Source organism: Mobula hypostoma, chromosome 12 (genome assembly GCF_963921235.1).
Source record: "Mobula hypostoma chromosome 12, sMobHyp1.1, whole genome shotgun sequence".
Taxonomy (NCBI): domain Eukaryota; kingdom Metazoa; phylum Chordata; class Chondrichthyes; order Myliobatiformes; family Myliobatidae; genus Mobula; species Mobula hypostoma.
In genome coordinates this window covers 70,888,305-70,910,291 of record NC_086108.1, presented here as the reverse complement: position 1 = coordinate 70,910,291, position 21,987 = coordinate 70,888,305, and the positions used below count along the sequence as shown (strand labels likewise).

General features: G+C 42.6%; 1 protein-coding gene across 2 annotated transcripts in view; it reads left to right on the top strand.

The window, feature by feature from the left end:
• The first annotated feature begins 4,422 nt into the window (after positions 1-4,422).
• echdc2 (enoyl CoA hydratase domain containing 2) overlaps positions 4,423-21,987 on the top strand; it is a 45,258-nt gene continuing 27,693 nt past the window's right edge. Inside the window, exons 1-3 of one of the 2 annotated variants that reach the window (XR_010019922.1) lie at positions 4,423-4,750; positions 18,147-18,214; positions 20,468-20,555. Coding sequence is in view for 1 of the 2 variants with exons in the window: in XM_063064368.1 (XP_062920438.1) it covers positions 4,552-4,750; positions 18,147-18,214; positions 20,468-20,555 (355 nt within the window). In the remaining variant the exon portion in view is untranslated. The remainder of the gene's footprint in view (positions 4,751-18,146; positions 18,215-20,467; positions 20,556-21,987) is intronic. The other variant, XM_063064368.1, reaches the window with a different exon arrangement.

Genomic DNA, 21,987 nt, shown 5'->3' with positions numbered 1-21,987 from the left:
CTAAAGATAAGCTATCTCATTTTTATCCGGATATATCTCCCTACTGTGACAGATGCAATCATGGAGAAGCTTCATTAATTCATGTGTTTTGGACTTGTCCATGTCTTGAAAAATATTGGAAGGAAAAATTCCCCAGGCATCACCAATCCTTATTCTCTGATGACCTAAAACATCATGAGGATTGATCGACAAGGTTCGCAATCTGACATAAATAGCAACGGGGTGAACTAATCAGCCCCTCTCAACTCATTTGTGACTCTATAATGGGTAATCATCCCTTCAAGTGTCACTTTCCTGTACTTAACCTATATCTCTTTATTCCCTCAATAGCCAAAAATCTGCCCTTCTTGGGATTATTTAAAATTAATTACTTATAATAGAACCTAAACACAACCTGCAAGCCTGCTCTCCAAACAACACAATTATTGTTGATGCTGTATTCCTGCTCTCTCCAGATATTCCCACATCTCTTTTGTGTCTATATATCGACCTACCATCCTATTAACGCATACAGGAGTGATTTGGCATCCACCACCTTCTGAAACAGGTTCAAACTCTGAGTGAAGACATTTCTCCTTGTTTCAGTTATAAACAGGGTGGCAGAGCTAGCGTAGCAGTTAGCACAATGCTTTACAGTACAGGTTGACCCAGGTTCAATTCCTGCCGCTGCCTATAAGGACTTTGCATCTTCTCCCCATGACCGCGTGGGTTTCCTCCAGGTGCTCCGGTTTCCTCCGTGTCCAAAGACCAGTTGGTAGGTTAATTGGTCATTGTAAATTGTCCTGTGATTAGGCTAGGATTAAATCGGGGGAAATTACTGAGTGCTATGGCTCAAAGGGCCAGACAGGCCTATTCTGGGTTGTCTCACAATACTAAATAAATAGAAATATCATGCCCTAAGATTGTAACTGTATGTGCTAAACTCCCTATCCCTGCAGAATTTTGTAATGCATAACTCAGGAGACACCATTTCAAATTGATCAATGCAGCCACCCAATCTGTAATTGCTTTCTCTAATGTAGAAGCACCATGAACATTCAGTGCAAATTAATTGCTGCTTCAACGGAAAGGACTATTTACAACCCTAGATGATGGGAAGGGAATAGGTAAAAGCATAGTTGTGGCACTATCTGCATTTTCATGGAAAATGCCTTAAGGCGGCTAGACATTGACACATAGAGAAACATACTAGAGTTGAAAAGAGAAGGTCAGTGGGAATATTGAAAGGGGTAGGCTGGAGTAGGTATGCCTAGTATTGAAACTCATTGAAGCCTGCAGAAATTGTGAAGGATGGTCTGAAGAATTTGTACATTACTGAGTTGGAAAATGAGGACCAGAGAACTTTATCCTTGCTCTGCCTGGGAGCAGCAGGAGCAAGAATATAGGCACAGGAAGTAGATGAGACTTGTTGAAGCAAGAGTTTCTGTAGATGCTGGAAATCATGAGCAACAAACACAAAATGCTGGAGGGACTCAACAGGTCAGGCAGCATCTATGGACGAGAATTAACAGTTGACATCACAGGCTGAGATCCTTCATCAAGAGGGGCCAGAGTAAAAAGGTGGGGAGGGAGTACAAGTTGGCAGGTGACAGGTGAGATTAGATGAGAGGGAAGGTGGGTGGTTGAGTGGGGGGGGGGGAGGGATGAAATAAGAAGATGGAGGTGATAGATGGAAGAGGTAAAGGGCTGCAGAAGAAAGAATATAATGGTAAAGGACAGGGAAAGAAAAGGAAAGAGGAGAATTAGAGAGAGGTGAGGAGAATAGAAGAGGTGAGAGGGTAACTAGAACAGGGAATGAGAAAGGGAAGGGTGGAAGTAATGGTTTCAATGTTCTGCTGTGGCTCTCATCAGTAATTAGCAGCTTCTATCTGTCTGCTTTTTTCCTCACTTCATTAACCTATCAACTAGACAGATTGGTAAACGTTATCACGACCACTCTATCCTACACTAATGGAGATGCTCCTTCATCTAACCCCACCCTCTCTCCAACTTGAAACAAACTTATTTTTCTACTCTAGATCTAATAAAGGGCTTTCAATTTGAAATATTAACATAGAAACAAAGTAGGAACATAAATACAGTATGCCATTCAGTCCTTTGGGGCTGTTCCACCATTCAACACATCCATGGCTGATCATACTGCACTCTAGGACTCCCAAGGGTCCAAGGAGATCTAGTGCAGGATTCCCTAAAGCAGGGGTAGTGAACCTTCTTGACAGCATGTAGCCAAATCAGCGATAATTTTCTTTAAAAATTCTCTCATGTGCCATGGTAATGCCTCAAAAATGCCTCCTTAATCTTGGCATCAGTTATTCTGACTTGAATTATGAATAGAAATAACAAACATAAGCTATTTCAAATAAAAAGTGCATGACAGGAAAATTTCATGGTGACTTTCATGATCCGCATAAGAGACACCAAAAAGTATTCAGGAAGCAAAATCTTTGTTGTCCTATGTTAACGAGTAACTTATAATAATCAAAGTTCAAAGTATATTTATTATCTAAGTATGAATACAGTAATACAACCTTGAGATTCATCTCTTTACAGGCAGCCACAAAACAAAGAAACTTCAAAAGAACTCATTTAAAAAAAGACCATCAAACAACCAATGCACAGACAGAAAAAGAAACAAATTGTGCAAACAATAAAAGTAAGCAAGTAGCTTCAGAACTGAAGTTTTACAAAAGACATGAAGCCAGGCATCACTGGAGCTGGAGCAGACTACAGCCTCAGTTCATCACAAAGTCGAATAAAGGTTGTGAGACCGCAGATGTGAAGCCAGGTTTTCACTGGAGCTGGAGCAGGCCACGACCTTAGTTCAGGGCAGCGAGTAGAACAGGGTAGAATCGGCCTTTGCTTCGCCTTCGGACCCAATTCCCTGACCTTTTCAATCTGGCCTGGTGCTTAAAGTGTCCAAACATCGGGTCATACCTTGCTCTCAGACTACGCTGGGGCCTGAATCCCGCAGCCACAGTTCGGTCTATACCCAACCTCTCCAATTTGGCCCAGTGCTTAAATCAATCAGACCTCAGGAACTTCCTCACTCTCGGGGACCTCACAACTCCACTTCAACCCCGCATCCACTTTTGCCTGCCGCTTGCCACTGCTACTACTCACCGCTCCATTGTTAGAGATTGTTATTAATAAGGTATTTAGTAATTCTCTTTGTTTTGTTTCTTTGACCGTTGACTAGTAGTTGCTGGGCATAACCAGTGCCATCTTAAACTGGAAGGCTTTAAGGAAAACGGATGAGTCCTGTTGCTTATTTATGTGGATTTATTGTTTTGCTATTAATAAAAGTATAACAGACAGATTGAAATCCATGAAGCATCCTAGAAAACCCGTTCAAAAATTAATACTTTCCTTTAAAAAAATGGAAAAACAGCATTTCTAAATATAATTGTTATTGTACCTCATGTAGTGTATAACATAAATGCAAATGTGAAATAAGCTTTCATCTTTTATACTGTATATATACAGATCCACTAAAGACAGGAACATAAATACACTTTACTCCCAATGAGACTTCTGTTGCTATTCTGTTCGCAATTATTATACAGTATATTCGGATTGTATTTGGTTGTTTTGAGAACTATGTATGTAGCACTTGTTTCATCAGTAAAGGCTGATTTATACTTGTGCGTCAACTCGACACCGTAGGCATTACCCTCTGCCCTGAGACTGCGACCTTGGTTCTGGACTCTTTAGTCATCAGGGACATTTTCATATATCATGTAGCCTAGTTCTGTACGATTTGTATCATTTTCTATGAGATCTTTCTTCTGAATTCCAGTGAATTCCACTGTTTTCCTACCAGATAAAGTAAATATTCTCATAAGGGCAAGGTTTGGTTAGTTAAGTCAAAGTAAAATTTGTTATCATTAACTACCTTGAGATTCATTTTCTTGCAGGCATTTACAGAAAAGTAAAGAAATATGATAGATTAAAAAAATAACTATCCAAAGACTGACAAACAAGCAATCTGCAAAAGACAATTTGTGTAAATAAAAAATAAATAATACTGAGTTGTAGATAATCTACTTCTCTTCCCACAAGTGCTGTTTGGTCTCCAGAATGTAGCCAGCACGGTCTGTTTTTGTGTATTTTGTTGTCAGTACCGCATTTTTACTGCCGCCAACAGTCGGAGATTAATATTTTCATTTTCAGGTTCTATATTCTCAATTGAAGTACAGTGACCCAAATTTATATGGGTGCTGACAACCAGATGCTTACTGGCCTGTAGCAAGTGCTGTTTGAGCTTTATTTCTAAGTTGGGCTTTGCTTCTTTCCGCTGTGTGGTTTCAATGGGCCCTGTGGTAAACATTTGATTTGGGTGACTCTCCTTTAAAAAAACACTACCTGTTGATAGACCAAGGTGAAGCACTGTACGAGCAGATTACTAATAGTTCAGTTAAAGGGGTGGGTCAGTGAAAGTGTCATAAACCTAATGTGGTCGGTGCAGAGGCAGGATTTCCGCTCGACACAGGCCGATCTGACCATTTCACTTCCAGAGTTGTGCCGGTGGAGGTGGCTGGGAAGAGACGACAGATGTGGGTGTTGAGGAGGATGGTCTCTGTGGGACCTCTGGCCGCTGTTAGAGTCAAGAACGCTCTAACTGCTGCCAGTTACACCGGCGGCGCCCGGCCGCTTGGTGCCTGGGCCGTTCTGGGTGGTCGCACACGGCAATACTCGGAGGCCCGGGCGCCCCCCGAAATCCATCTGCAGCGTTTCGACGGCAGCATCTCGGGTAAGGGAGTGGCTGATGGCGGTTAGCTGGTTTTTCTGAATATGCATGACTTTTTCTCCGAAAATATTCTTTGCAGGATCTCCATTCGCGGGTTTTCTTGTCAGACCGTCAAGACTAATTCCAATACATCAGTGAAAGCATTTGCGATTCTTGTGCCTTGGCTTCACAGCCAGTGCTGCACCTCTGAATAGCTGGAACAAGTTTGTAAACGGTCAGGTCCCACTAGTAGTAAGAGTCGAACAATTACTCACCTTTCGCCTTCAGGTTTAGGCTCATTGGATCAAATTGAGCCAGCCGCCAGCCTTCGGCTCAGGCCATCTCGGGTTTGAGCTTACTGTTGGCGTATTTGATCTTTTACCGCACTCCATTCATTTCCATTGGCTTCTTTACTCCAAATGTTAATTACACTTTTACAAATACTCAAATTAATAGTCTCTGACGATAAGAAACACTTAAAAACGGCCCTTTGCGGCGGTGAGTTTGAATGGTTGTTAGATTATGGTGGGTACTTGAGCAAGAACTGCTCTACGTAATTATATCTCTCTCCGTTAGACTCTCCACACCTGAAAAAGACCAGCGCAAGACAATTTGTTCTCCCCTGTCGCTGGGACTCAGATTACCTGCAGACGCTGGTGCAGTTACAGCTGCACACTCGCTGTAAAAAAAAATCCACAAAAGGCAAGCTGATGTAAGCATTATGAACACCAAGACTGATTAACTAGGTCGTCATTGACAAGCTGGCTCCTTTACTGGTATTCAAATTGCGTCTTTTCACTTTAAGAAAATGGCAGCTCAATTTAAAAAATCTTGGGAAAGTTTTACATTTGTGAAGCATTCTGCACCAAACTGCTTAAGCCCCGCTAGTCAAGTTTGTTAAGGCTTAGATCATCCTTTTTCGGAAAATTAAAATAGGTGCAGAAATATTTAATTATTCTTCATGGCTTACCCCTGTGAGAACAAAGATGGAAAGGAAAGGAATTCCATCTAGTGAAAAAGGGAATTGGAGTGAAAGAAAAAGCTTGTGTTTTGGAGAAAATAACTGTGGGCCTTGTGATTGTGAGAATTTTAGTACATGGAAAGGAATAATTAAAATTAATAAACAGCATTGGAGTAAACTAATGAAGGATGATATCTTGGATTATAGGAGCTTCTACAAGCATGAAAAAATAATAAGTCACAAAGAGATAAATTAGTTGGGTCAGGGGAATTAATGACAGGGAGAAAGGAAATGCAGAGAACTTTATCAAAATCTATTTGTTTCAAAGTTCAAAGTAAATTTATTTTCAAAATATATATGCTGTATGTCATCATATACAACCCTGAGATTCATTGTCTTGTGGGCATACTCAAAATAAATCCAGTGTTCTTGGCAATGTTTGCCATTACCTCTGGGCAGTTTCTTTATAAGACAGGTGACCCCAGTCATTCTCGATACTCTGCAGAGATTGTCTGCCTGGCGTCAGTGGTCATAACCAGGACTTCTGATATCCACCACCTGCTTCCGTGGCTTCACGTGACCCTGATCGGGGGTTAAGCAGGTGCTGCAACTTGCCCAAGGGTGACCTGCAGGCTCACAGAGGGAAGGAGCGCCTTCCACCTCCTTTGGTAGAGATGCATTTCCACCTTGCCGCCCATCTCATGTTGATGAACCTGTGTTATTCCAACATGGGAGAACCACTCTCCCCTGTTTTCTTGCGAATAGTTTGCGATAATTTTTGGAGGTTGTTAAAGTTTTTATTTGTTTAGAGATGCAGTGCAGAATAGGCCTTTCTGGCCCTTCAAGCTGCGCTGCGCAGCGACTCGCAATTTGACCCTAGCCTAATCACGGGACGAACAATTTACAATGACAAATTAATCTACTAACTGGTACGTCTTTGGATTGTGGGAGGAAACCAGAGCACCTGGAGGAAATCCATGAGGAGGACATACTGATGGCATCAGGTTTGAACTCTGAACTCTGATGCTCCGAGATGTAATATCATCATGCTAACCACTACATTACCATGGAGTACTGTGGGATGTTGAAATGTAGAGAGACTTCTTGCACTTACTGACATTGACTCATCTCTCCATGCCTGCTGAAACCAGGCAATGTTATGAAAGAACGGATGGATAATTTTAAACTTCCCCATGGTGTGGGAGTTGTCAGACCTCCATAGCATTCTGAAATGATTTCCTTTCACAGTTTTATTTTTCCAGCCTTGGTTATCATTGGAAGAGTTCAGCTCTACCAGCGCATTTTTGCAGAGTTGCGCATATAAAGTATGGTAGTGAAGTCACTCAAGCCGAGTGTGATTTTCTCCTTACTGGAGAATGCCTGTGCATGATCTTGTTTAACGTAGGGAGGCTAATGCGCAGGCAGCCATTACAGGGTCCTTGACCGATCAGGGTCAGGGTCCAGTGACATGGAATGCAAGATGACTGGAGACCATTCACTGCTGCAGCCTTCCTCCGCCTTCACTGACATTGTGATGTGTCATCATCTTCCACCAGCTCCACGATCCTGGTCCTGGTAGGGTCGCTCCTTGTCTGGAACCTCCCCCTTGACCTTACCGTCATTGGTGACTCTTTCAGGCAGCGCTCTTGGGATCTCAGGACCTCATGATCCTTTCCACCGTGGCAAGGTGACGATGCTTGGAGAAGATTCATTATGTACATTAACCACATGACCTTAAGTCGTGATTGTATTCCAAGGGTTCACAATTGAATCAGTCTTACTGTAGACTGGCACCAAGCTCGGCTGTGGCATTACCCCCATATTTTATCAATTCTGATAAAATCTGTGGATCCACTGCACTGGGAGTGGCAGCAAGTCCTGAGGGACGGCCTGAGAAGAAGGTGGAGGATTGATAAGGGCAGTACGAGTCGAGTATGATGTTCACCTATGGGGTGGTCTATTGGTGGGTTAGGGTGAATTCCCTCAATGGAGAATGCCTGGGTGTGACTTTGACGTGAGGAGTCTGATGCACGGGCAGCAACCGCATGGTCCTTGACCAACGGGTCAGAGTCCAGTGGCATGGCATCCAAGACAAATGGGAACTCTTCAATACTGTAGACTTCCTCTGCCTCTCTGCCTTCACTGCTGTTGTAATATGTTATCATCTTCCACTGGATCCACCATTGAGGTCTTGGTTGAATCACTCTTTGTCAGGAATTCCCCCCCCCCCCGACCTTGTTACCATGGGTAACCCTACCAGGAGCTAAACTCCAGATGGCATCACTATCAGGAACTCATAAGACTCTCCACCACGCCATTTTGAAGGAACTAGAATACGGGAGCAAGAATGTAATGCTGAGGCTTTATAAGGCATTGGTCAGACTGTACTTGGAGTATTGCGAACAGTTTCTGGCTCCTTTTCAAATAAATGATGTGCTGGCATTGGAGAGGGTTCAAAGGAGGTTCATGAGAATGATTCCAGGAATGAAAGGGTTACAGGAGGAGCGTTCGGTAGCTCAGGGCCTGTACTTGTGAGAATTTAGAGGGATGTGGGCAGATCTCATTGAAACCTATTGAATATTGAAAGGCCTAGATGGAATGGATGTGGAGAGGATGTTTCCTATCGTAGGAAAGTCTAGGATCAGAGAGCACAGCCTCAGAATAGAAGGACGTCCATTTAGAACAGAGATGAAGATGAATTTCTTTAGCCAGACATTGGTGAATCTACAGAATTCATTGCCATGGATGGCTGTGGAGGCCAAGACATTGGGTATATTTAAAGCAGAGGTTGATAGGTTCTTGATTAGTCAAGATGTCAAAGATTATGGGGAGGAGACAGGGGGATGGGGTTGTGAGGGATAATAAGTTAGCTGTGATTGAATGGCAGAGCAGACCTGATGGGCTGAATGGCCTAATTCTGTTCCTATGTCTTATGGACAAGATAACGATAGCAACCATAACAGAATTAACGAAAGACCTCACCAACTTAGGCACTCAACCAGTGTTCAAATAGGAAAAAAAATAATAAATAAACAAACAATAGGATGAAGAGTCCTTGGCCTGTGGGAACATTTCAATGCTGGGGCACGTGAAGTTGAGTGAAGTTATCCTCTTTGGATCAAGAGCCTGAATGTTGAGCCTGTAACTGTTCCTGAACCTGGTAGTGTGAGTTCTGAGGCTCCTTTATCTTCTTTCTGATGGCAGCAGTGAGAAGAGCATGTCTTGGGTGGTAGGGGCAGTAGGGGTACCTGATGTTGGATGCTGCTTTCCTGCGACAATGTTTTGTGTGGATGTGCTCAACAGTGGGGAGGGCTTTACCCATGATGGACTGGGCTGCATCCACCACTTTTTGTAGGAATTTCTGTTCAAGCCATACCAGTCTGTGAGTCAACGAGTCAATACACTCTCCACCACACTTCTATAGAAGTTTGTCAAAGTTTTAGATGTCATGCTGAATCTTCGCAAACTCCTGAGGTAGCAGAGGCGTTACTGTGCTTTCTTCGTAATTGCAGTTGCGTGCCGGGCCGAGGACAGGTCCTCCAAAATAATTACACTGACGAATATAAAGTTGCTGACCCTCTCCACCTCTGATCCTCTGATGAGGACTATCTCATGGACTTCTGGTTTCCTTTCCATGAAATCAATAATCAACTCCTTGATCTTGCTGACATTGAGTAGGAGATTGTTGTTATGGCACCACTCAACCAGAATTTCAATGTCCCTCCAATAAGCTGGTTTCTCACCACCATTGATCTGGTTTATGACTGTGGTGTTATCGGCAAACTTGAATATGGCATTGGAGCTATGCTTAGCCACACAATCTTAAGTGCAAAGCTAGTAGAGCAGGGGGCACCTTTGCTGATGGAGATTGTGGAGGAGATGTTGCCAATCCAAACTAACTGGGGTCTGCAGGTAAGGAAATCCAGGAGCCAATTGCACAAGGGGTTATCAAGGCCAAGGTCTTGGAGCTTATTGGTAAGTTTTGAGGAGATGATGGTATCAAATGCTGAGGTGAACTTGATAAAGAGCATCCCATTGTGTGCATCTTTGCTATCAGATGTTCAGGTTTGAGTGAAGAGCTAATGAGATGGCATCTGCTGTGGACCTGTTGTTCTAGTAGGCAAATTGGGGTGGACTCAAGTTACTTCTCAGGCAGGAGTTGATATGTTCCATGACCATCCTCTCAAAACACTTTATCATCGTGGATGTAAGTGCACCCATCATTAGGTATCTCCATCAGCGAGGACATACTCTCTTCTTATTGCTACCATCAGAGAGCCTAACACACACTCTTTGTTTCATGAACAGCTTCTTTCTCTCTATCATCAGATTTCTGAACAGACAATGAACTAGCCCGTGACACTGCCTCACTATTTTTGTTCTTCTTGAGGGCCTCCGTCATTCAGGGTTGACCATGGATATTGCGACTTGGCTGTCTGGATAAACAAGGCTGGGCAGGGCGATGTGGATAGCAAGCTGTTGCCCATGTAGCAAGCTCCCCCTCTCCACGCATCTGTTGAACCCAACGGAATGGCAGAGACCGATATAGTTTGGTACCAGCAGCGTCAGAGGAGTTGGCAGTTAGGATTGAACTCAGTGTAGGACCTACCTTAGGGACCCCAACTCTGGATTTTTCCCTCAGGGTTTACTCCTGAAGCTGTCCCTGTGAGTGGGTATAGTTGAAAGGCAGCAGAGGTTTGAGAGTTTTCCTTCTCCTAGATGAGCTGCCAACCACGGCTGATGCGCCTCAACTGCCTGAAGTGACTGGTTTTAAGGGGCCAGTAACCCGCCTTTGCCCCTTCTCCTGTCAGTAGAAATAGTTCTGCTGGGCTTAGTAGCTAAGCCACACATGAAGGCCACAAGCCGGACCTGGTTGCCAGAGGCTACTTGAGGTGTATGCCATTGGGAGCATTTAAAAGGTAGTGGGAGCTCAACCCCATTACCACCCCCAGCTAAAACAACCTCAGGGACAGTGGGTTCTAGTTGGACAGTGGGTTCTAGTTAATTGGGGCAGTCACTTATGTGGGACAACTCTTAAAGAACAAAAACAAATTGAGAAAATAGCTGGGATTCACTTTGTTTATTTGAGACACTATGCCACTTAATTGGGACAGAAGACTGTAGCCGAACAGTTTCTAACTAACATCGGTCATATTCAGGCCATGTGGTCATTAGACACTACTCCATGCTTAGAGCAAACTGTTTTTATTTAGCATCACGTTGTGTGTTTTTGTTCAAAAAGATGTTATTTTTGTCACTGATAGTCGACGAGTAATAGGCACTAAGACTGTTTTGCCCAGTGTAAGGATGTTGCCTGCATTGGAGAGTGTGCCTTATGGGAATAGGTTGAGTGAACTTGGCCTTTTCCTCTTGGAACAGTGGAGGATGAGAGGTGACCTGATTAAAGTGGGAGTAGGTACAAGGGGGATGTCAGCAGTAAGTTTTTCACAGAGAGTGGTGGGTGCCTGGAATGCACAACCGGCGGCGGCGGTGGAAGCGGATACAATAGGGTCTTTTAAAAGTCTCTTAGATAGGTACATGGAGTTTAGAAAAATAGAGGGCTATGTGGTAGAGATATTCCAGTCAGTTTCTAGAGGAGGTTACATGGTCATGGTCAGCACAACATTGTGGGCCAAAGGGCCTGTTATGTGCTGTAGCTTTCTATGTTTATTCCCAACTCCACCAATTGGTATAATCTGCACATTTACTAACTCACCCATCTACATTTTCATCCAGGTCATTTATATACATCACAAACAGCAGAGGTCCCAGCACAGATCCCTGGGAACACCACTAATTACAGACTTTCAGCTCAATAAGTCCCTTCAACCACTACCCTGTGTCTTCTATGCGCCAGCCAGTTCTGAATCCAAACAGCCAATTTGCTGTGGATCCCATGCATCTTAATCTGCTGGATTAGCCTCCCATGAAGGAAGTTGTCAAATGCCTTACTAAAAATGCACGTAGACAACATCCACTGCCCTACCCCCATCTCTAGACACCTTGTCAAAAAACTTAGTCAAGTTGGTTAAAACATGACCTACCCAGCACAAAGCCATTATAGGTATCCCTAATTAGGCCATGGGTTTTCAAATGCTCATACAGTATATCCTACACTAAGAATTTTTTCCAGCATTTCCCTGCAACTGATGAGACTCACTGGTCTATAGTTCCCAGGATTTTCCCTTTATACCTTCTTAAATAAAGGTACAATATAGAGGTACAGATGGCGGAGGAGAAGATGGCAGCATGACGTAGCCTCTCCGGTGAAATGATATCGTATTTGTTAAATGGGGTACCATGCACAATTCTGATTTGATGGAGACAGCCGTGAGAAGCACGGAGGAACATCTGGAGAAACTTCTGAAATGCCCGGTTCGCTGCCGCTGCTACTGTGCGATCGAGAATCTCCGGAGGGAAGGCCCCAAATCCTCGGCTTTGCCTGCTGCTGGTGGTGGGGCTGGGGTCGAAGCACTCGGCAGAGATGGTGCTCGGTTTCGGAGGGTTGATCGGAGGCTCGAAGTTTTTGGGCGACTCAGAGTCGGACTGTGGTCGGGCATGGCAGGGAGAGTTTTCTTCCTTCTCCCGTCTGCGTGAGATGTGGGACTTTCGAGAGACTTTGAACTTTTTTTTCCGTGCCCATGGCCTGCTCTTCATCAAGTTATGGTATTGCTTGCACTGTTGTAATTATTTGTTATAATTATGTGTTTTTTGTCAGTTTTTAAGTCTTGGTCTGTCCTGTGTTTCTGTGATATCACACCCGAGGAATATTGTAACATTTCTTAATGCATGCATTACTAAATGACAATAAAAGAGGACTGCGTGTCCTCATAATCTAATCTAATCTAATATTAGCCACTCACCCTGGGACCTCACCTGTGGCTAGAGAGGATACGAAGATACTGGCCAAGGCCTCAGCAATCTTGTTCTTTGCCTCCTTCAATAACCTGGAGTGAATCCCATTAGGCCCTGGGGACTTATCCACCCCAGCACCTCCTTTTTTAACACTAAATGGCCCAGCATATTTATACACTCATGACTTGTACACTTGATGAATTCTTCTGTTGATAGCTATTAGGAACTAATACAGAGTCTTATAGTACTGTACTAGTTTTGGTAGTATTTCATTTAAGTACATAAATTATTAAATGGTACTTTGTCATTTTTATATATTTTTAACTATTTCCATGAAACTTCAGCTATTTGAGGCAGTACCAAATTGGGCCAAAATGTGTCCCAGTGTGTCCCACTTAACCAGAGTCCACTGTATTGCTCTGTACTGCTGCCACAAAACAACTTCACAACTGATGTCAATGACAATAAACCTGACTCTCATTCTGATAGAAGTGTATAAAATAATGAGTATTGTTATGGCAGATGGTCATATTCTCTTTCCCAGGGTGGAAATGTCAAATACTAGAGGGCATAGATTTAAGATGAGAGGAAAAAGCTTAAATGCAAGGAGTGGTAGGTGTTTGGAGAGGTGGTAGAAGCAGATATGATAAAAATATTTAAGAGGCCTTTACACTGGTAGGGAATAGAAAGAAGGCAGGTGGGATTAGTTTAAATTAGTATCATAGTCAGTGCAGATGTGGTGAGCTGAAGGGCCTATTCCTATCCTGTACAGTCCAGTGCTCTGTGATTCGCAAACCCCAAGAAAAGAATTTCTTCCTCTCCTGAGTTACATTAGTGGACCCCTTATTCTGAAACTTGATCCCCTAGTTCCAAATACTCCATGAGTGAAACATTCCCTTGGCACCTATTCCACCAACTGCACTAAGATTCTGGTATTAATAGATTACTCTTCTTATTCTTATAAACTCCTGGGGATGTAGGCCCAACACTTCCTCATAACGCAACTCCTTCAGGCCTGTATTCTTATCTAGTGAGTGCTCTCTAAATTCCTTTCATTGCAAATCTATCTCCTCAAATAAAGAGACCAAAACTTTCTTCAGTACTTCAGATCTCAGCAAATCCCTGTTTGCTTTTAAGAATACCTCTTTCTCATATATTCACATTCCATTTGCCTTCCTAATTATTTGTTGAACCTGCATGCTGAATTTCTGTGTTTCATGAGGAAAGACATAAGAATGTAAGAAAAACATAAGAAATAGGAGCAGGAGTAGGCCATCCGGTCCATCGAACCTGCTCCGCCATTCAATAAGATCACAGCTGATCTGTCCGTAAACTCAGCTCCACCTACCTGCCTTTTCTCCCATAACCCTTAATTCCCTTACTATGTAAAAATCTATCTAACTGTATCTTAAATACAATAAATTGGATAGGCTGGGACCTGTTCCCTGGAATACTGAAGGCTGACCATAGAGGGGTTTATAAAATCATGAGATGAATGGTCACAGTTTTTATTAAGGTAGTTGAGTCTAAAACTAGAAGACATGGGTTTAATGTGAGAGGGCAAAAGAGTTAAAAGTGACCTGCTGGCAACTTTTTCCACACCGCGGGTGGCAGGTGTGTGGAAGTGGTAGATGAGGGTGCAATTACAATGATTAAAAGACAGTTGGACAGGTACCTGGATAAGAAAGATTTGGAAGGATATGTGTCAAACGATGGGAAATGGGGTTTGCTCAAGTTGACAACTTGGTTGGCATTGGCAAGTTGGGTCAAAGGACCTGATTCCATCTGTAAAACAGGGTACAAAATACTTCCTGTTCACAATATATAAAGTGCAGCGCAGGGATACAATAAAATAAAATGGATTTAGGAAGGAGAGAGGAGAATTTGTTCAAAGGATGGTTATAAAAACAGGTTTATTTAATAGTAGGAGCACCTTACTTTGACCCCAAGGATCATCAAGGCATATCATCTTTGAATAGTGTTATGATGGACAGGTATCATGCATATTCCCAAGCCTGGTGGCATTCTTGGAGCTCACTCCCAGCCAGCTTCCAAGGATTGGGAAACAACCTCAAGCATCTGTCGGCAGAGGGAGAATGACCAATCCTACACTCCAGTCGCAGTGTTTGAGCTCCAACAAGCTTCACAGGGTTTTTAGGTTCAGGTGCTGCTAAGATGGCACCTCAGCTCTGCTCTTTAAACCAAGAAAGCTATGTTCCACGGCATATTACACTGCACAGGTGACATACAATTCAAGTATTTATTGGACAAAACTGGAATCAACAGGGATTAAAAAAATAAGGTCAGATTGACAACAAACTGACGAAGGAAGATGTGATTGTACAACCTGGTCAGATTGGTGTCAAAACAACATAAGGAATGAGATCCCAGATAATTTGCCCTGAAAACAAGATACCTTTATTTCATGCTGCTGTTGGACAAAGGAAAGCTTGCATTTTCACTGCAACTTTCACATCCCTTTGAGGAAATCTCAAAAGGACTTATTGTATTTTAGTCACTGTTATGTTGAGGCAAACACAGTAGCTAATTTGTGTGCATTAATCTGCAAAAAGCAGCAGCATGATGATGACCTTATAATCTGTTTCAGCAAGGTTGGCTGAGGGATGAATAATGACCAGAATCCAACTACTTTTATTTATTTAGTATTTACTTATTTTATTTACTTAGTATCTTGTCTTAGATTTTCTCTCCCAAGTCCACTGCCTTTGTTTTGGGAATATCAACAGAGGTGGTTGAGACTCAGTCTATTGTCATATAAACCAGGGTGCAATGAAGTTCCTTGCTGAAGGTAGACGGTGTGCATGGTACACTGCCCACTTCCAGAGAAGAGTAAACAAATGGCAAGCCGACTGCTTGCCTGATGTTTATGTTCATCACCAGAGACTTGGGTAGTCGGGGACACCGTCAACACTGATTTAAAGACTACCTATAGTGACGTCACTGTTTCTAGCCAGAAATTAAAGTGACTGGGTGGCTGCCAACAAACGTACTTCTTGTGTACAACTGTGATTGACTTCACCCAGGTAACGTGTGTTTGACGATTCTCTGCTCTCCATACTTTGCTGGAAAAAAATCTCTCTTCTTTATTAGGATGTGGTTTCAGCATGTTCTTACATGCGAATCCTCAAATAGACTCTGCAGGCTGCAGTATCGCTTTGTTTAAATAGGCCTGGATTTCTGAGTAAACAGACTTACTTTCCTGTGAAAAGAGGCTGCTTGGTGTGAGTCCTGATCCACATCCAATTCTGGCAGCATTGCAACATTTAGACTAACGGAGCAGTGTCAACAGGCAGGCTGTGTAAATAAACGCTACTGAGGGGAGGAACACACCCAGAAAACTGGGGCTGTCCCTCCATGATTGGCCAAAACCTTTCACTCGCCCCCTTATCAACAAAAACATGCAAATGAGTCATTTGCCTCAGGAAAGTGTAGATGGAAAATTCTGGAAATATCCATCTAGTCGGGATTGGAGATGGGAAACAGAATTGATGTTTCAGTTGGGTACTTGATTACTAATTGAATTGGTTTTGCGCAACATTGTGGGCCATAGTCCCTATGCTGTACTGTTCTCAGTCTTTGACCTTCTTTATGAAAACTCTAAAGATGATTTAAAGGTTAGCTTTATCTGTCCCATGAACATTGAAACAAACAGTGAAATGCATTGCTTGTATCAAATCAAATCAGTGAGGGTTATATTGAGCAGCCCACAAATGTCACTGTGCTTCCAACAACACACCATGCTCAGAACTCACTGACCTTAACCGTACATCTTTAGAAATGTGGGAGGAAACTGGAGCACCCAGACAAAACCCACACAGTGACAGGGAGAACGTACAAACTCCTTACAGATGGCAGCGGGCATCGAACCCTGATCTTACAGCTGCAGCTGTAATGGTGTTGCGCTAACCACTATGCCACCATGAGCCATTGAGCACTACAAGCACAGAAGCAGACCCTTCTGTCCATCTAGTCTATGCCAGTCTGGTCTTCTGCCTACTGCCCTCTACCTGCATCTGGACCATAGCCCTCCATACCTCTCGCATCCATGTACCTAACCAAGCACAGCTCTGTTTTACTCCCCACAAATGATGCCTGGCCTGTTGAGTACTCCAGCATTTCCAGTTTTATTTCGTATTTCCAGTACATCATATTTGACTTTGCCCTTCCTTGCATTGTACCTTCAAACAGTTCCTGCATTTGCTCAAATTACAACAGTGACTGCAACATTATTAGTAATTTACAGGGTCCAAAGCACATTGGGATGGGAAAGGTATAGAGGTTTTTGTTCTAAAATCAGAAATTTTCATTAATGCAGTAACTCCCATCTTCTACCCCTTTCACGTATCATAAATGGCTTCCAACATGGAATAAAGACCTGTTCTTGTCTAATCAGTTGCAAAAGGATTGGATTCTTAAGTGTTCTCATGGCTCCAAAGAGTTCACTATTTTGTTATGTGCTGTGTCGTATGACATCAGCAATTCATGGTCTTTCTATGACCATGGTTGTTCTTGGCAAATTTTTCGAGAGGAGTGACTTGCCATTGTTGTCTTCTGGGCACTGTTGTTACAAGATGAGTGAGCCCAGCCATTATCAATACTGTTCAGAGATTGTCTGCCTGGCGACGGTGGTCATGTAACCGGGACTTGTGATATACACCAGCTGCTCATACGACCATTCACCACCTTCTCCCCTGGCTTCACATAACCCTGATCGGGGGGAAAATAAGCAGGTGCTACGGCTTGCCCAAGGCTCGGGACAGGCTTTAACACTCATATTTACCATCTGTAGTCTTTCGTTACCTGAGCAATATTTGTCTTTTTCTATTTTTGCTACCAAGGTGGATGACCTCACAATTCCCTTCATTATATTCCAGCTGCTGAAGTTTTTGCGCACTTGTTTATCCTGTCTGCATCCCTTCCAGACTCTGTCCTCCTCACAACCAGCTTTTCCATTTGCAGCCACGCATTTGAAAGAATCATCAGAATGCAGTATTCACAACCCTGAAGAGGAATTTCATCTGAGTACTTTGAATGTTTTAAATTCTCTACCTCAGACAGTGTAGAACCCAAGACATTAGTTTTAGGGAATGGAGGAAAGCAATGAGAAATCTTAAAAATAATTTTTGGGATGTCGTGATCACTGGCAGGGCCAGCAGTTATTGCCAGTGCCAAAATGCCCAAGAAGGTGGAGGTGACCAGACACCTTGAAACACTATAGTTCTTGTGGTGAAGATACTCCCACCTGCTGTTGGGGAGGGAATCCCAGAATTTGGATCCAGAAACACTGAAGGACCCAGTGATATATTACCAGGTCAGGGTAGCATGTGACTAGGAGGGGAATCTGTGGGTGGTGGAGTTCCATGAATTTCTTGTCCTTGGTGATCGAAGCAGTAAGTTTAGCAGATGGTGTTAGATGAGGCAGGAACGTAGATTTAGCACTAATGATCGGATCAGTTACTATTGAAAGGCAAAGAGATTTCAGGCATGTTGTGACTTACCCTTACTTCAATATCTTCCTTGTGTTTTAATATCACCAAAATTAAACTTGAGTTGTTAAAACATTTGCTGTATCATTTGTTGTAGGAATTGCAACAGTTTTAATGAACAGACCTCATGCAAGAAATTCCCTCGGAAAAGTGTTTGTTATGCAGGTGGGTATGTGAAGTTTATTACTAAGTAGTCACCTGATTTGAAAGTGAGTTTCTTTCTATTGGGTATGTTCAGAGTTTGCTCCTTCATCAGCAAGTGACATAATCTTATAGAAGTTGGACCCTGCTCCACCATTCACCAAAGTTATGACTGATTTTGTGTCTCAATTGCATCTAAGGCTCAATCCCCAAATCCTCGGATGCTCTTTGTGTAAAAGCTATTATGGATCTCAGCCTTGAATACACAACCACAATCACCTGAGGTAGCACAGCAAATGGAAAGAAGTGTACAGGCCTTCGAGCCAGTTCTGCAATTCAATAAGATGACGTCCACTTTCCCGCCTGCTCAAGTAGCTTTTATAAATTCATTTGCAATAAACTGTCTGTTTCCTCATCTACCTTGCCAGTAGCATACTCAAAAAATAATTAATAGAGAAGGAATCTTGCTTTGTATTTGCTTAATAATGTTTTGCAGGGAGTTACAAGCTTCCAGATGAAGAAACTTTTCCTCGTCTTACTCCTTGCCCTGAGAAGTTGCCCTTGATTCTAGACGCTGTAACTGAAGGAAATACCATCTCCTAGGGTGTTGATCCCTCTCAGAGACTTGCACAGATCTCTGGGTAATGGATGTCTGTTTTCACAGACGCCTGTGTGTAAATTCTGTCCATCGGTCAGAAAATACATAAAAATCTCTCTAGTAACCATAACTCCATAGGATTATACTGAATGTGTCAGCTGGTGGCGTAGTGGCATCAGAGCTGGACTTCGGAGCGAAGGCTCCCGAGTTCGAATCCAGCCGGCTCCCTTGCACGCTTTCCATCCATGCTGGGTTGAGCGTCGAGCTAGCAACTCGGCCTCGTAAAAATAAGAAAAGCCTGCTAAAAAAAAACGCCGTCATCACGGCGTCCCGATGACTCCAATTGGAGTTAAGGGCTTTCTTCTTCTTCATTATACTGAATGACATCAAAAGCACATGGGGCAAATAAGAAAGAATAATCACTGAAAGTGGGAAGAGAGGAAATTAGCTCTGCTGTTGATAGGAATCAATATACATCAGACTTTTAAATGTAATATTATAATGGGAGCTCATTCTTGTGTAGAGGTGTCTATGCGTCTGACATTCTTAATGCAAGGACGGCCTGTACATCTCACTGCGGGCAAAGATCTCTCATTCTTTTCAGCTGCCATTTAAAAGACCAACCTTAATCTTTCCCCTTACAACTTCTGATCAATTTTTAAACATTATTCAAAATACAAATGAGCGTTTGGCAGATCAACAGAATGATTTTCCCGCAGCTGCTTGGCTACAAGAATCTTCCACCACCTGCTAACTTGGTTCACTGTCATATTTCCATCCTCTACACTGTTCAGATTGAGCAGTTTGCAAAGATGCACCACGCCATAACCTGGGGACAATCTGTACAGCTGAACCTGTCCTCAAATTATTCTTTGCCATTTGAGGGAGAGAGTTGGCCAATTGGATAGACAATTAGCTTGATGTTAGGAAGGAGAGGAAGGTTCTTTCTCATAATGGAGGCCCAAGACTCATGCTGTGGCTCAGGGTTTCGTGCTGGGCCTATTGTTTGTCATCTCTATCAACAATTTTGCTAACAAGGCGCGGTTAGTAAGTTTTCTTATGACACTAAAATAGGTGGTATAGTGGGCAGTGAAGATTACAGGGGGATCTTGATCAGCCATGAGTGTGGATCAAGGAATACAAATGGAGTTTAATACAAGTAAGTCTGAGATGTTTCATTTTAGGAAGTTAATTCCGGGTAGGGCTTTTGTAGGGAATGTCATTCAAATGCTCACCGCCTGCCCTGTGAGGAAACATGCCCATTCCTGGTATCAGTCTAATAAATGAAAATTAGAAAAAACGCAGATGCATGGAATCCAAAACAAAAACAGAAATTTTATTCAGCAGGCCAGGTGACATCTGTACATTAAGTGGGTTAATGTTTCAGCTTGATAACCTGTTATAACAGAACTAGAAGTTAGAAATTGAGACTGGAGTCAGCATTGCATGTTAAAGTAGCTATATATTTGTGATAAGGATGACTGCTATAACTATATTTTTAATGGATGTGTGCTATATTTTGCCCCTTCCTTATCAACTTCTTTTTCTGTTTTATTACTTATAATATCGTAAGGCTTCTCTCTGCTTGTTACATGTGGTCATAGTTTCATTGTTGTATTTATCAATGACTAGTTTGAAAAAAAAGTTAAAAAAAAAGCAGAATACCTTACTATTTTCAGCTTGAAGAAGTCGTTGAAAATCTGCAAAAGGACAAAAGTGTACGTGTCGTATTGTTTAAGAGCCAAGTCAAAGGAGTTTTCTGTGCTGGTAGGTTCCAGGATTTGTACAACCTATTGTCCTGTTCGACTCAGGTGAAGTGATGAACCTGCTGCCCCAAGTTTTATAGTAACTGGTAATACCTCAGTGATTTCTGTGGAACTTACCTCCAAGGAATCACTAGGTGAGACATTGCTGTTTAAAACAGCGTATTAGCAAACAGTGCACCACATTGTGTTTGATCCGTTGTCAATTCAACCCCGTGTTATTTCAACGCTTTAAACCTACAAGGGGAGAGACTGTACTTGATCTGGTATTGGGAATTTGACCTGGTCAGGTGTCAGATCTCTCAGTGTGAGAGCAGTTTAGAGATAGTGATCACAATTCTATCTCGTTTACCATAGCATTGGAGAGAAATAGGAACAGACAGGTTAGGAAACCGTTTAATTGAAATAAGGGGAAATATGAAGCTCTCAGGCAGAAACTTGGAAGCATAAATTGGGAACAGATGTTCTCAGGAAAATGTACGGCAGAAATGTGGCAAATGTTCTGGGAATATTTGTGTGGCATTCTGCATAGGTACATTCCAGTGAGACAGGGAAAGGATGGTTGGGTACAGGAACCGTGTGTACAAAGGCTGTTGAAAATCTAGTCAAAAAGAAAAGAAAAGCTTACGCAAGGTTCAAAAAACTAGGTAATGATAGAGATCTAGAAGAATATAAGGCTAGCAGGAAGGAGCTTAAGAATGAAATTAGGAGAGCCAGAAGGGGCTACGAGAAGGCCTTGGCGAGCAGAATTAAGGAAAACCCCAAAAGTATTCTACAAGTATGTGAAGAGCAAGAGGATAAGACATGAGAGAATGGAACAATCAAGTGTGACAGTGGAAAAGTGTGTATGGAACTGGAAGAGGTAACAGAGATACTTAATGAATACTTTGCATCAGTATTTACTACAGAAAAGGATCCTGGCGATTGTTGGGATGAATTACAGCGGATTGAAAAGCTTGAGCATATAGACATTAAGAAAGAGGATGTGCTGGAGCTTTTGGAAAGCATCAAGTTGGATAAGTCTCTGAGACCAGACGAGATGTACCAGGACATTGCTGAGCTTCTGATAGTGATCTTAGCATCATCAATGGGGATGGGAGAGCTTCCAGAGGATTGGAAGGTTGAAGATGTTGTTCCTTATCCATGAAAGGGAGTAGAGATAGCCCAGGAAAATATAGACCAGTGAGTCTTACTTCAGTGCTTGGTAAGTTGATGGAAAAGATCCTGAGAGGCAGGATTTATGAACATTTGAAGAGGCATAATATGATTAGGAATAGTCAGCATGATTTTGTCAAAGGCAGGTCATGCCTTATGAGCCTGATTGTATTTTTTGAGGATGTGACCAAACATATTGATGAGGGTAGAGCAGTAGATGTAGTGTGTATGGATTTCAGCAAGGCATTTGATAAGGTACTCCATGCTAGGCTTATTGAGAA